The sequence below is a fragment of the Plenodomus lingam genome (assembly GCF_022343315.1).
Source record: "Plenodomus lingam strain CAN1 chromosome Unknown contig_14, whole genome shotgun sequence".
In the NCBI taxonomy this organism is placed as follows: Eukaryota; Fungi; Ascomycota; class Dothideomycetes; order Pleosporales; family Leptosphaeriaceae; genus Plenodomus; species Plenodomus lingam.
The window spans coordinates 284,830-297,642 of NW_027093932.1; the positions used below are offsets into that span (position 1 = coordinate 284,830).

Genomic DNA, 12,813 nt, shown 5'->3' on the forward strand with positions numbered 1-12,813 from the left:
GAACACACGGTATATGGTATTTATGTACACATGTCTACAGTACCGCATCCTCATCGGTGAAGGTTTTTAGTATAAGGTTTGGGGATACGGGTGCACGGGTGCGGTGTGGTGCGGGCCGTCTTTTTGGTTTAAAGGGGGGAGGGAGAGGGTGCTTTTTACGTCGAGGGATTGAGATTGGGATTAGGATTGGGATTGGTGGGGTGGGGATGGGAGGGTGTGAGGAGGGATTGGTGAGAGGGTTGCGCTGCTGTGGGTATGGGGATATTGTGCGCGTGTGGGCCGTAGGACGGAGTGATCGATGGTTTTGTTCGTTTTTTTTTGAGAAGAAGAAACTGTGGGTATGGTGATGATGGTAAAGGGCACATGTGAAGAAGAAGGGAGACGGGTTGCGGAAAAGGGGAGGTGCACGGTATACGTGTGATGAAGATGTGTTGGACAGGTGTGTTGGACAGGTGCATAACTGCAGCGTGTGGTTTTTGACCTGATAACTACACCTACATATACCTTTCAATCCACGCTCTTCAAAACTCACCATCGTCCTCTGTCTCTCCTACCATATATCGCGTCGTCAAATCGCTGCGTCGGTATCCAGCAAATATTTCTTCTGGGAAAACGATGTATCGCGTTCAAGAAGACTGTGTCTTTTGTCTTGGTCAAGCAACTCAGGGGATAGCTTAGTTTCTGTTGAGGTATCAGGAGTTTTCCTCTGCTTGGTGGGCCGTAAAAGTCGTGTACTGTAGGTATAGTGGATGTAATTTGTGTGTTGTGTGTGTGTGTGTAACGGGGTATTAGCTTCGTTGAATCGGCCTATCGAGGGATTGTTCCGGATTCTTTTTTTGCTGAAGTGTCTTAATAATGCTTCAGATTAGTATGTTGCAGTGTGTTGTTTGAGTTCCGATTGTCGCTTGTCATATAGCTTTCGTCGAAAGGGACCTTGAAGTGGGGGGGTTCTTTTTTCCACCTCAACACTCAATTCTCCAAAGGTTTTGTATGGAAAGTTCTTCTCTGCTGTCGATCTTGGCTGGCTTTTCAGTCGTAACACAGGGATCATGCTGAAAAAAGTCCCCGGACTAGTGTGCTTTGCATGGCACTCTGTCGTTTCCTCGGCTCCATCATCATCATGGTGTGCCTATAACCCGAATCTTTCCATCCCAGCTCGTAATTCTTCTTCGGTTCCCAACAGGTTCAGTGCCCAAGGTGACACTCTACTCTTCACGACGAATCTGTTGTCTCCACCACTCGATCCTTTCACACCACCTGGGCTCTGTCCCTCCAAATCTTGTACCTCCTCATCTACCCTAGCTCCCTTCCCGTAGTCATCTTTTTCTTTACTCCTCCAATTTGCCACTGTCGCAATCTCTTCCAGCACTAATGGACCTTCTTCTCCTGGCCTTCTTGTCCGCCTCTTATATGGCGGTCCTCTCCCCATGCTTGCCGCCTTTTCCCAAGCTGTCTCACATCCTCTTGCTATAATACCTGAAGAGGCCCATCCAGTGCGACGATCGATTTCCAGAAGTCGTGTAACCAACCACTCCCGGTGGATTGGGTCCTGGAATTGCACTCCCGCGAAGAATAGTGACATGGTTGATTCGGTCAACACGGCACCCAGAAATGGTGTTAGATCTTCACCAAGAGGAATCTGCATCCCAGCTGTTATGCGTCCGATGAGCATGGCGTACGGCTGTGTAGCCGGGGCGCACACACCAGCTGCCATTTGTGCTGCAGGAGGCATGGCAGGATGGGAGCGTAGTAAAACAATCTTGGCAAGATGGAGCAGTGTCCAAAGGATACTAATATCGTAGCTGCGGTGTATGAGCGCAGGCCCAAACGGTGTCAGGTTGCCAGAACTGTTATCGCCTGGTACGGGTGGATAGGATTCTGCCGGCAAGGGGGCAAAAGAGTCTGTACTGGCAAGAAGTTGGGCAACAGTTGTGTGCGCAGCAGAAATGGCATTCCATTCTTTCATTGCCTGCTCATATGCAGCTGGGAGATCGCTGAACTTGGGATGAGGTGCATGAGATGTTGGTGGTGATCTTTTGTAATTTGGATTCTCGTAACTGGGAGGTAGTGGCGCAGGAGGTTGGGCTGGAGCCATGCCATAGAAATTCGGCATGCCAGGTGGTGGACCACTTGGAGCTCTCTGAGTTTGACCACCGGACGGAGGGGGTCCGGAAGGCCCTCCTTGTGGGGGACCAAATCCCGGTGGAGGCGGGCCAGTCCATCCGGGGGGTGGATCGTTCTGTGGTGAAGAGGCCATGGGCTTAGTAGGTGTAGGTTGCTGTCCTTTCTGGCCTTGTCCAGCCGAAGGTGGCGGGCCCATTTCGCCAAAGCCAGGCATATCGGGTCTCGGTCTCCATCCCCCATCACGGTCTACTTGTCGAAGTTTGCGTTCTCGGTCTCGAACAGTGAAGTCAGCGATGCGACCTAACAATAGTATAACGTGATCGTGGGAGCCGTAAAGCGCATCAGCGCGACCTATTGGTGCCCGAGGGGGACAATCGGACCATTTGCGGTAAGGGTTACTGTACAAGTATCAGCTCTAGGAAACAAAAGCATTGCTTTGATACACTTACATCAAAGGGTTACCACTGACAATGCTCTGGTAGACATCGTGCCTTGCATACGACCAGTACAAGTCCTGTAGCGTTTCAAAGCTTCTCAAGTCCAACCGTCCCGGCAGATCTGATCTCGTCTCCTGTCTTGCTCCATGCTCCTCAAAGATCATGCCGAACTCATCATAGCTGACGACTTTACCAACAATGGTGCTGACCACACGCTCATCTGGCATCATGGCTCGCTCATTCAATCTGGCATCGAGCTGTCGCTGGTTGATGCGCATCTCAGGATGTTGATATGGATACTGGCGCTCCTCCGCCGTCTGTGCCGCCTTAAGTCGGCGTGCCTCGCGAGTGAGTGAACGGAAGTCGAGCTCTGTGATCAGTCTCTGTGCTCCGACTAAATGTGTAGACCACTTGACGTGTTCTGCCATCCAAACTTCATAGTAAGCTAGTAGCATCGAGGTTGCTAGAGTGGATACTGATAGACGTTTCTTCGCATTCCCGAGTGAACGCACGAGGCGCTTGATGGAGTATGCGTAGTGCTTGTAGGATGGCGTGACAGACGCCCCCTGTAGTCGGGCAATGTGTAGACTTGCAAGTGCTAACATAGCGTGCAGCAATCCCTGGTGCGCAAGGGCTTTCAGAGGTAATATATAGGTCCATAGGCCTTGTTGAGCGGGAGGTGCTGCCCCTTCGAAGATCAAAGTAGGATTTCTGGGGTTTCGCTCGTATATGGACAATGTAGGCCCTGTCTTCATGTGATGGTCAGCCTTCGGACAAGATACATTTCGACAATTTTCATAAGTTATCCGTAAAAGATGTTGAGCTAAATGTTAATACCAAGGGAGGTGTATGGGAAGAGCTTCGGGTAAGTGGAGCTCCTACGAGGACAGAGTAGCGCTTGGAAGCTCGACTTACAACATGGATGTAATGCGCGAATACTCGAGCAGTCTTTGGATTCCTCAACGGGCTCGCAGCATACTCTGGTTTGTAATGCGACAAAAGACCATCATAAAGGAAAGCGTCGTAACGACGAATCCCCAATTCGTTGAAATTCTCGTTGTGTATCCGACGTATGATGCTAAATTCTGAGCTTGCTAACAGGGCGTCCTCGTCGCTAATGTTCATGTCGAGCATCTCATCGTCAGATTGTACATCCCAGTAGTCGTCGTCTGCGTTCTCGATAGCGGCCTCGTCGAGTATCTGTGTAGGACTGGCGTAATCTGCGCCACCAAAGCCACTGAGTAGGAGTTCAGGCTGACTTTTTCGTATTTGAGACACGGCAACAGGTTGCTCTAGTATAAGCGGTTAGCTGTTTGTTCGCTCGCTTTTACAAGTTTTGGAGGGAACCGTCTTGCTGCACGTGGTAGGGTTTCCCAAAAATCGGCACATGATACCACTTTGCTACTGGGTTGTGATAATAGGAGGCATGCACGGCTTGAAGGAAGATGATAGATGCTATTGGATTCCGAAAACAAGGTAATGATGGTCATTGGGGTATACGAAGTATGTACTTAAACACGGGACATACCGAGGACAGGTTGTGGCATATACTTTGTATCTGGCGTTAGATCATGAGTGGGTAATTGGACAGACGAATAGCTTGCATGGCTAAAATCAGCATGGGAAACAGCTGAAGAAAGATTATAAGACCCAGCTTGGCTCATATCCGCTGAGTCTGCATGAAGCGAATGAATGGGGGCCAGCGGGTTACCATCATATCGCTGCAGTACTGATTGTGACTCTGTATATCGAGCATACTGAACATTTTGAGGTGATTCGTTCGATTGTGAACGGTACAGGCCTCCAATGTCTTGCTGAGTGGCCGAGGAGTACTGTTGTTGATAAAGCGAAGGATGTGCTAGATTCTGAGCAAATGTGGGCCTAGATTCCGTATTGTTGTCGTACGCAACCGATCCTGGTGGATATGTTGCACTAGGGTCATACGTGAGAGTCTCTTGATAGCTACCGCTTGTATCATGCGTGAAATGAGGGGGCGCACTTGGGTGGACTGGCGTAGGTTGGGCAAAATATGACGTTGTCGCAGACATTGGTAACGGATGACGAGGGGAATGAAGTGGCTGCTGGTAAAGTGGTGACTGCAGGGGCTGTTGGTATGCTGGATTGTGTCCATAGCCGCCATGTTGAACGCCAGGAGTATGGTCCACGGTGGGGAAGTCGAATTCAATTGAAGAATGGGACCCTATCGAGATGTGCAGATTCTCTTGCGGAGGTACGGGTTGCTCGGGCGCTCTATGTTGCTGATTGCCTGATCCAGGGAGCGAGGAAGTGTGATATTGAATAGTGCTGACCACTCCTGGATGATTTGGCCAGTCTCCAATCGGCGGTTTGAAGACTACGCGCTGATTGTAGCCCTCGCACTGTCGCCTTGATTTGATGCAGTTTCCGCAAGTCGGCCGCTCCTCCCCACACTTAATGCGACGCTTCCGGCATGTGAGGCAGCCGGTTTTGGTTCTTTTTCTCATCTTGGACGTCGACGAGGCTGCAACGGCCGGTGGTGATGCATCACCAGCCCCGACAGAGACGGCCTCTGAAGGTTTATTGGCCATTTTCAGACAAACAAGACAGTAGCAGCTTAGCAAAACAGCTCCATGGAAGGTCAGCCAGGAATATAAAGTAGCATCTTTGGATATTTTCGAAGCTGGTTGTGGAAGAAGGAAGGAAGGCTTACCTGGGCAGATGCTTAAGCCCAAAGCCGTGCGACACGAGACCAGACGAAATGGTATTGGCCCACCGGAAAGCGGCTACAGCAAGCCTAAGTGATTTGATGTTCACAGCAATGGCGATCTTCTATTTAATAAGATCTGCGAGGGGTCCACAAACGCGCAGTGAAGCCACAGGTAGCAATAATACACCCCAATCAAGGTAGGCAAGTCACTCGCGGAGAGGATACCTTCAATAATTCGCCCGGTGATCTGTGATGGCGAGGCACAAGAGAGCCGATTGTGCAAGTCCACGGGGAGCCGTACGGTATGGAAGGAGACCTGCTGTCAGTTAAACTCAAAGATAGATGCACGCACCATTAGGCCAGCACCGCCGGTAAGACCAAGAGAAGACAAGAGAGCTAGCCTTCCGAAGATTGACAGGAATAGCAGGCTATCGTTAAACGATGGCACAGCCAGTGGGTGTTTACAGGGGCCCGGAGAAAAAGTGTGTGCGTGTGTGTGGTAGGCACTAGAATAGACCTATGCTTATCTGGGATGAGCGAGGCACATGGGGCTTTACTCTCAGCTTTAGCAATTGGCTTCTCATGACACAGAGGGCAAGAGTGAATGCAGAGGAAACATAATCTCGATTCGGCGCAGTGGTAATGCGAGGTTCATCCGCGTGGCTTGCGCTAAGGCATCGCTCGCAGCAGAATAAGGTGAGGGATGGCGGATGTGGTCTGTGAGTGACACAGGGATTGTGGATGCGCGACGACCAAGGACGAAACGTGGAGGTCGGTAGCCTCAATTCACTGTGCGTGGGTGACTGTTCAGGTGGAGTGGAGGACGCTGCATTGTGTCCGGCTTCGGAAAGGTTGAACGTCAGGGCATTTGCTTGGCGCTCTGGCCAATACTTTCACCCCCCGGTCTCTTTTTTTTTGGGGGGCATTTCAGCATCTCATCGCCACAGTGGTCTGCTCCTCCTACCCAGCCTTCACATGACACTGTGAAACTTTGTTGCCAGCGAGTACTCTTCACTCAGAGTGGCTTGGTGCGGATTCATGCATGGCGATGACATTGCATCTGGTACCGGTACCGTACAGTACCTAGGTCCAGTAGGTACCTACCGTATGGTAGGACCTTTCTTGACTTTCGATATAGGTATCTATCGAGCCTCCCCGCCCCCCCGAAGATCCGCCCATCGTCACTGGTGGCTGGCTGTGACAACCTCAATCCGACCACTGGTCTGCCACCAGCTGGCAACTCTCTTCGGGGACCTGCAGATGAGTACATGGCGCACGGCTTACACATGATCTACCCTTTTCTTACCTACAAACGTCTGGTATGGGTGAACACAATGTCCAATTAGTGATTTTTCACGACCAGTGCTTCTCTGCTACCTCGGCCAAACTCAAGAATTGTCCGCCGTGAAGAAGCCTCGACAAGTTTGCTTGGTGTTGCAGACTGTCACAAGCACATAGAATAGGTACTGTACATCGGCATCGAGAGCTTATCCACAGAACCCATGTACGTCGACATGGAGAGATTACTCTGCTCGGCGAAGGGCGTCTGCTCCGCAGGATCAGTTCCACACAAATTGTTGCCATAACTCAGGAACAAGGCTACTGTCCCGTCACCGTTGTCCACAACTTTTCTCCTCTTCCCGTCAATCTTGGAACCTCCGGAATGCACGTTCCGCTATCAAGCCTCGGTTATCACCATTGGTTCCTGCTTCGTAGCCTTTGAGCATAACGCCGACTATGGGCGGCACGTCTTGGCGCCTTGGATGCTACAAGTTAGGCAATTTCTCACATACGAAGCGCTTCGTCGGGCTGGTTACAGGGGCTGCAAATCTCTGGCGGTGTTCCGAGTCCGAGAGATTCTGTACTTGACAAGTGGCTGGCAAAGCCATCCCAGTATCCATAGCGTCGGGAGCCTGCGGAGATGCAGGATTCAGGCATTTGCTGGACTCCCTGACTTTCATGTTGAGTATTGGATAAAGGACGCCAAGAGAGAGGTACTGGCTTTGCGGCGTTCCAAAGGTTTGCTCCTATGATCTACCCCCCACTCCCCCCTACCTCCCATTCCAAAGCAGCCATGACAAGGCTCATCTCGAAAAAGCCCTGGGCCCCGAGTAAGATGCAATGCATGTACTGACATGTATTGCACAGTCCGCATCCTTCTCCACAACATGCACGCGATCTCAGTTGTGGGCTCAGAGGGCCATGGCTCCCACGCGCCACGGGTCAGCACTGGCCAGCCGAACATGGGATAACTTGACCTTTACCACAACTAGTAATATTTAGCGATTTGATCCTCCCATGGCCTCCTTGAAATTGGTCGATGCTATTACCCACCCGTCACTGTACTCTAGCTAGTCCAACTTGCTCTAGCCCAGCCTGTCCACCTTCGAGGAAGACAGCCCATACAACCCGCTTTTGCAAAAAGTAAGCCATTCCCGTCATGTATTGCGAGCGCCACGTGACTGGACTCGTGACCCGATGGGATCGCTTAGACACTTCCAACCTGCGCATCTGTCTGTATCAGTCCATGAAGCATATTGTTTCGCGCTTGACTGTTGGTATGCGGGCTAGAATCCCGGCTTCATCTCAGCGACAAGTATGTACTGGCAGATCCGACTCCTCTTTTCCAGCGGTGCTTACCCCAGATTTCCATGACGCTCGGTACTTGGATCTGTGCAACTCATCATGGCATGGCTACCCCACAATCTGGTACATATCGGGTCCAAATCTCACCAGATGCACGACGAGAGATCATCAACTCTGGCATCTCATCTTGCAGGGAAGTGCAATCTCCGACAAAGATACACTCTGTCGTAAAATGGCCGGTGCTCACAAAATCGTTACATACCCACCGGACAATCATTAACTCTCACGACACAAGTCTCGCTACCATTATGTGGATGTATCATCCATCATGCGGATCGTCAGAGCCCACAATAGGGGCTTTGCCAATGATTATAGACAACAGACAAGGTCCCTGTATATCTTGCCGTCACTGTCACGGCCTGTCCTCGGTCGCGTCTCGACCAGGCCTTCAGATGCTAAGGTACCAAAAGCACTGCTAAAAGCATAGATTTCCCGATTTCGATATGACCTACGAGCAGCATGGAAAGTCGACGTTCGTTTGGCGCCAAAGTCAGGGCTATTCCCAAGTCCTAGGTTCTGGGACCGACGGAAGGAACGGGGCGACGTCTTACATCGTTTACCCATGTCGATTACCCTGGTGGACGCCAGCACGCTACTTGCAGCTATTGTGTTACATCTACCCGTAGTATGGACTTGACAAAAATGCCACAAGCAGGATGCCGCATTAAAGATATCTATATCATGGGTCTGTATAAGTTCTGTTGCGCGAAACTCCAGATAGCCAAGACAAGACTCAAGAGGAGATCAAAGCCTGCACCACTTGGGACGTCATGCTGTCGAAACGCAATTTGCCACAGGTACAAGGCCTTAGAGTCCATCACGTCACTTCCAGGTCTTTTCCATCATCACTTTTCAACAGGTCATCTTCGCTGTCTAATGAGGCCAGTTCCCCCAAAGCAGCCTTGCAAAGTACTGTTGTCGCTCATTCATTCCAACATATGCTGTTTGTTGTCGAGCGGCAGCTATGCCAGTCAATCGAATAGTTGGGCAAGTCAGTGTGCTTGTCATGCTCCACTCGAAGTATCCCCACTGCTTGAGCTAGCCCAGGTACCCTCGCATTTGTCGTTGCTTCGCCAGAGTTTCCCTTGCACCTACCCCTGGTGAAGATCACATAATCCTCTTGCTTATACAGTAACTTTATATCTACATCACAACCCCCTCCCCTCCCAAAACAGTGTGAATATCGGTTTCTCCGAGCCTACCTACACTCACTCCATTCTACCAACCGCCAGATCCACTCTCGAGGCAAGCTCGCTCGAACCACCTTCCACTCAGTACCAATCACTAACCGTTATGCTCGGTTTCTACTAGTCACTAGTATGTGCTATTGCAATGCCCATGAATGCGAAACAGCAAGACAGTGGCGAAAATTCATAGACCGAGACCTCAGAGCTACAGAAAAGGCATCAAAAAGGCGATAGCCTCTACCGAAGGCCTGAAAATGCATGAAGAGATAGCGTTCAGATATACGGGAATGGAACAATCATGCCATTAAGGACTCAGTCTATACACCGCTTGTACTTGTCAGGCGAGTAGGCCATCCAAGCACTCGCAGGTACAGAGGACAGGGTAGACGCTATCTCCGAAAGAAATTACACCATGAGAATAACAACAGCAACTACGCCAAACATCGCTCGCCGTCCCATCACCATACACGCAGCAGCGCCTGTCGCCGATGGACTAACAGCGGAGTCTACATTACTGGCAGCAGGCATTAGTGAAGATGTTGGTGTCGCAGTCCCAGGCGTAGCACTCGCTCTACTCGTTGCACCGAGTTTCTCCTCTCCGGCCGTAACCACAACCTGATACATGGCAATGTATGTTGGCTCCACCTGAAACTCGGTTACATAACTCTCCTCTGGCGAATAAGACTCTTCACCACACCAATCTGGACGGTTCTCCCTTGGCTCTGGGAGGACCATGGTGCGTGTGAGCATTTCGACGCCTCCGGAGACGCTACCACGCGGCGTGTATGTGTGGGTATTGGTCTCGTAGGTTGTTGAAGTATAGCTGCCTCCAACTTGGCATTGCATAATTGCACCAGCCAGAGGTCCGTAGGAAGCGATACATGAAGCATTGGCAGTCGGCTTACTAGGCAGATCACAGTGGACTTTGTACATATAATCTCCCTCAGTCGTACGAATTCCTTGGGCTAGGTAATAGAGGTCCTGTGCTGCCTCGTACATATTAGGTCCAATCGTTACAGTCGCAGGGGTTACATTGCGTGGTAGTTCTAAGGCTTGCCAGTCAGTCCCATTGTCGTACTCGAGAGCGATGGTGGTGTGCGTCTCATTCGCGCCACCCACGGAGCCCAGGAAACCGATTTTGTCGGTGCCGTAGCTGTCCATGGGCAATAAGATTGAGGTTGTGAGTTGTGAGTTTACTGTTGCCGCGTACAGCAGTGCGATGTGAAGGGCAGACATGATTAGATTGAGATGCTCACGAGTAGATTTTGCAGGAAGTATGCAACACTCGAGGAAATGTATACTGTGGTCGTGAAGCGGAGGCTCACATGCTTTTATAATACCACAATGAGACGGGCGAGCAGAGCCGAGAGGTGGAGGCGCAGCAAGGCGACACCGATTTGAGTGAGTACGTGAAAGTGTCAACACTTGGCGCAGGAGGCGAACCCTAGGCTCTTAGGCATCAGGCCTCCCACTGAAACCGAACGAAAGGAACAGGATTCCTCGATGGATCTTGCAGGTACACTATGCAAAGTGGGCCTGCCCTACAAGGCGAGACAATAGCGTCAGGGACTCGACTAGGTAGGCGTCTCTCGCATTGCTCACCAGTACCATACACACCTCAGCGCGAATAAATATGCTCGATTAGTACAGGCCAACTGCATAACTATCTAACAGTGATCCCAGCACACACTTTGCTCCCAGCTCCTTTGAGAAATTTCCCTACTTCCCAACTGTGCAGGAAAAATCTTGCGGTTTCTCACTTGCTTGTTAAGTCGTTCGCCGGTATGCCATGTCTTCCTCTCTCGCTTGCTCATCCATATGTTTTTCTAGGCGTATAGAACGAGATGTGTAACTGTCTTAGGCACGAAATTCCTGCTTAGTTTCTCCTCTATTTTCCTTCTTTTTGACTTTCTCCTTTGCAGAGTCCTTCTTTTCAACATCGTCATTCTTTGAGGAGTCATCTTCCTTCTCCTCTTCCTGCATCTTTTTCTCATTCTCTTTTGCGTTTTCCTTGTTGTCCTCCCTCTCCTTAGCTTTCTCCTCTTTTCTCTTCGCTTGCTCCTCCTCGTTTTTCTTCATCACCGCTTCCTTTTGTTTCAACTCTTCCTCTTTCTCCTTGAGCTCGCTCTGTTTCTTCATAAATGCATCCTCCTGCTTTTTAAGTTCTTGCTCTTTCTTCCAAGTCTCCAATTCTTTCTTTTTAGCCTCGTTCTGTTGACTCAACTTCTCCTTGATGCTTTTAAGACGGCCCAATTCGTCTGTATCGGTCTCATCTTCGTCTTCATATTCATCCTCATCCTCCTCCTCCTCGTCCCCATCTCCAGCATTGTCTATTTTGTCATCTAGTTTTCCAGGCTTGTCATCCAGTTTTTCAACGTTATCTTTTAATTTGCCCCCCTCGAGAACCTTATCAAGCCCTTTCTTTGCTTCGTCTTTGTTCTTATCTGACATCTTTGCAGAATTTAGCTTCTCAATCTCATCGTAATCAGTATCCTTGTCGTAATCCTCCACCATGGTGGGATCGTGCTCTTTTTTGTACGTCGCAGCCTGGTGCTTGATGATGTTCTTCTGGACGATCTCCATCAAGCTCTGCATAACAATTCCGCTCCCTTCTTCCTTCAATCTTTCTTTGCCAAGCGTGTAGTGGCGGACCAAACGGCCGTTGCAGTCTGCGACTTTGTAAGCGGCATCCCCTGCAGATTCCACCTGCTCCTTGAAGCCTTCCCAGCCCATGGCATCATCGCATGGAATCTCGACGATGCCATCGGGAGCAACGTTGAATTCAGGATCGTGCCGAATAAACTCGGCGAAAGCACGTTGTTCATGACTCCACTCATGTTTCCACACTGCGCATCCCTTATAGCGCTCCTCCGTGGTGCAGCCAGCCCACGCGGAAAGCATGTCGAACGTTAGACTGCTGTTTTGGAGAACCACGAACCCAGAATTCTGCACAGGAATCCCAGTAGAATCTTGACTGATAGGATTGCCGTTCCTCCACTCTTCGGTATCGTGTGGCATTGCAATCATTGTATTCTTGGTCTGTGCAGAGTTACGCGATCAGTGAACATCTCCCGGTGATACAGTGCTGTGGTCACGTACAATCTTCCATCGGTTGAACATCCACTCAAGGGGAATCTCAAGGTGTGCAACTACAGAATCAGCGTCAAAGAAGACGACAAATTGATAGTCTGGCAGAAGCTCCTTGAAGACGTGCGGCTTGATCCAGGTTTGATGAATGTCGTGCATCTCGAGGGCCTGATAATGCATGTAGTCGTAACCATGAATCATGGCATACAGATAGTGCAAAGATATACCACCAGTCACTAGGCCAGCGTCATGATATTCAAGTCTCTCCCAGTTGATCTTCTTCTCCGTATTGAAGATTTGGTTCTCGCCTGTGGGCATTCGGGTGTCAATGTCGACTAAAAGTACCTTCTTGCCGAGTGGTCTCGTCCATATGACTTCATCAGCAGGGGCACCGGGTATGTAGTGTCCGTTGACATCGCGATATCCAGGATGGGTAGGACTGAGCTTGATTGGGCGGAATAGATTCGCAAACGTGTCGGTTGTGCTGAGTCTCGGTGGACTATATAGGCATAAGCGTGCGGCCAGGCTCAGGTATAGATATCTATTTCTTACCTGTGTGACTTTCTGGAAAAGCCAGCTGAAAACACGTTTTCGTTGCGCTGAAAGAACAAGATTGCGGAAAAAACGACGAGAAAGGCAAGAAATA

The 12,813-nt window shown here is 50.2% G+C and overlaps 6 protein-coding genes across 6 annotated transcripts; 1 reads left to right on the forward strand and 5 right to left on the reverse strand.

Annotated features, from left to right (window-relative positions):
* Nucleotides 1-433: 433 nt before the first annotated feature.
* On the reverse strand, nucleotides 434-6,064 carry IAQ61_002190 (uncharacterized protein). Its single transcript, XM_066095437.1, has 4 exons — nucleotides 4,090-6,064; nucleotides 3,477-3,853; nucleotides 2,574-3,310; nucleotides 434-2,522 (listed from the first exon to the last, which is right to left on the reverse strand). The coding sequence occupies exons 1-4, from the start codon at nucleotides 5,126-5,128 to the stop codon at nucleotides 1,130-1,132; spliced, it is 3,546 nt and encodes a 1,181-aa protein (XP_065954273.1). The 5' UTR covers nucleotides 5,129-6,064; the 3' UTR covers nucleotides 434-1,129.
* A 364-nt stretch (nucleotides 6,065-6,428) lies between these two features.
* IAQ61_002191 (uncharacterized protein) lies at nucleotides 6,429-7,274 on the reverse strand (the record flags this gene model as incomplete). The annotated part of the gene is made up of 3 exons (XM_066095438.1): nucleotides 6,429-6,501; nucleotides 6,720-6,922; nucleotides 7,041-7,274. Coding segments are annotated over 3 exons (510 nt in total), but the record flags the coding sequence as incomplete, so codon positions are not given.
* Nucleotides 7,275-7,676: 402 nt separating this feature from the next.
* IAQ61_002192 (uncharacterized protein) lies at nucleotides 7,677-8,530 on the forward strand (the record flags this gene model as incomplete). Its single annotated transcript, XM_066095439.1, has 3 exons — nucleotides 7,677-7,801; nucleotides 7,845-8,226; nucleotides 8,352-8,530. Exons 1-3 carry the CDS (start codon nucleotides 7,688-7,690, stop codon nucleotides 8,528-8,530), a joined length of 675 nt encoding a protein of 224 aa, XP_065954275.1. The 5' UTR covers nucleotides 7,677-7,687.
* Nucleotides 8,531-9,485: 955 nt separating this feature from the next.
* IAQ61_002193 (uncharacterized protein) lies at nucleotides 9,486-10,316 on the reverse strand (the record flags this gene model as incomplete). The annotated part of the gene is made up of 1 exon (XM_003834022.1): nucleotides 9,486-10,316. One exon carries the CDS (start codon nucleotides 10,314-10,316, stop codon nucleotides 9,486-9,488), a length of 831 nt encoding a protein of 276 aa, XP_003834070.1.
* A 621-nt stretch (nucleotides 10,317-10,937) lies between these two features.
* On the reverse strand, nucleotides 10,938-12,107 carry IAQ61_002194 (uncharacterized protein; the record flags this gene model as incomplete). The annotated part of the gene is made up of 1 exon (XM_003834023.2): nucleotides 10,938-12,107. The coding sequence occupies one exon, from the start codon at nucleotides 12,105-12,107 to the stop codon at nucleotides 10,938-10,940; it is 1,170 nt and encodes a 389-aa protein (XP_003834071.2).
* Nucleotides 12,108-12,137: 30 nt separating this feature from the next.
* Nucleotides 12,138-12,485, reverse strand: IAQ61_002195 (uncharacterized protein; the record flags this gene model as incomplete). Its single annotated transcript, XM_066095440.1, has 1 exon — nucleotides 12,138-12,485. One exon carries the CDS (start codon nucleotides 12,483-12,485, stop codon nucleotides 12,138-12,140), a length of 348 nt encoding a protein of 115 aa, XP_065954276.1.
* Nucleotides 12,486-12,813: the final 328 nt, after the last annotated feature.

Excerpts from the sequence above, each read along its gene's own strand:
- IAQ61_002190 (XM_066095437.1), bottom strand. The coding sequence starts at position 5,128 with ATGGCCAATAAACCTTCAGAGGCCGTCTCTGTCGGGGCTGGTGATGCA. Across the intron at positions 3,854-4,089 it reads TATGCCACAACCTGTCCTCG|AGCAACCTGTTGCCGTGTCT; the intron begins GTATGTCCCGTG and ends CGCTTATACTAG. Across the intron at positions 3,311-3,476 it reads TCGCGCATTACATCCATGTT|ACAGGGCCTACATTGTCCAT; the intron begins GTAAGTCGAGCT and ends CATCACATGAAG.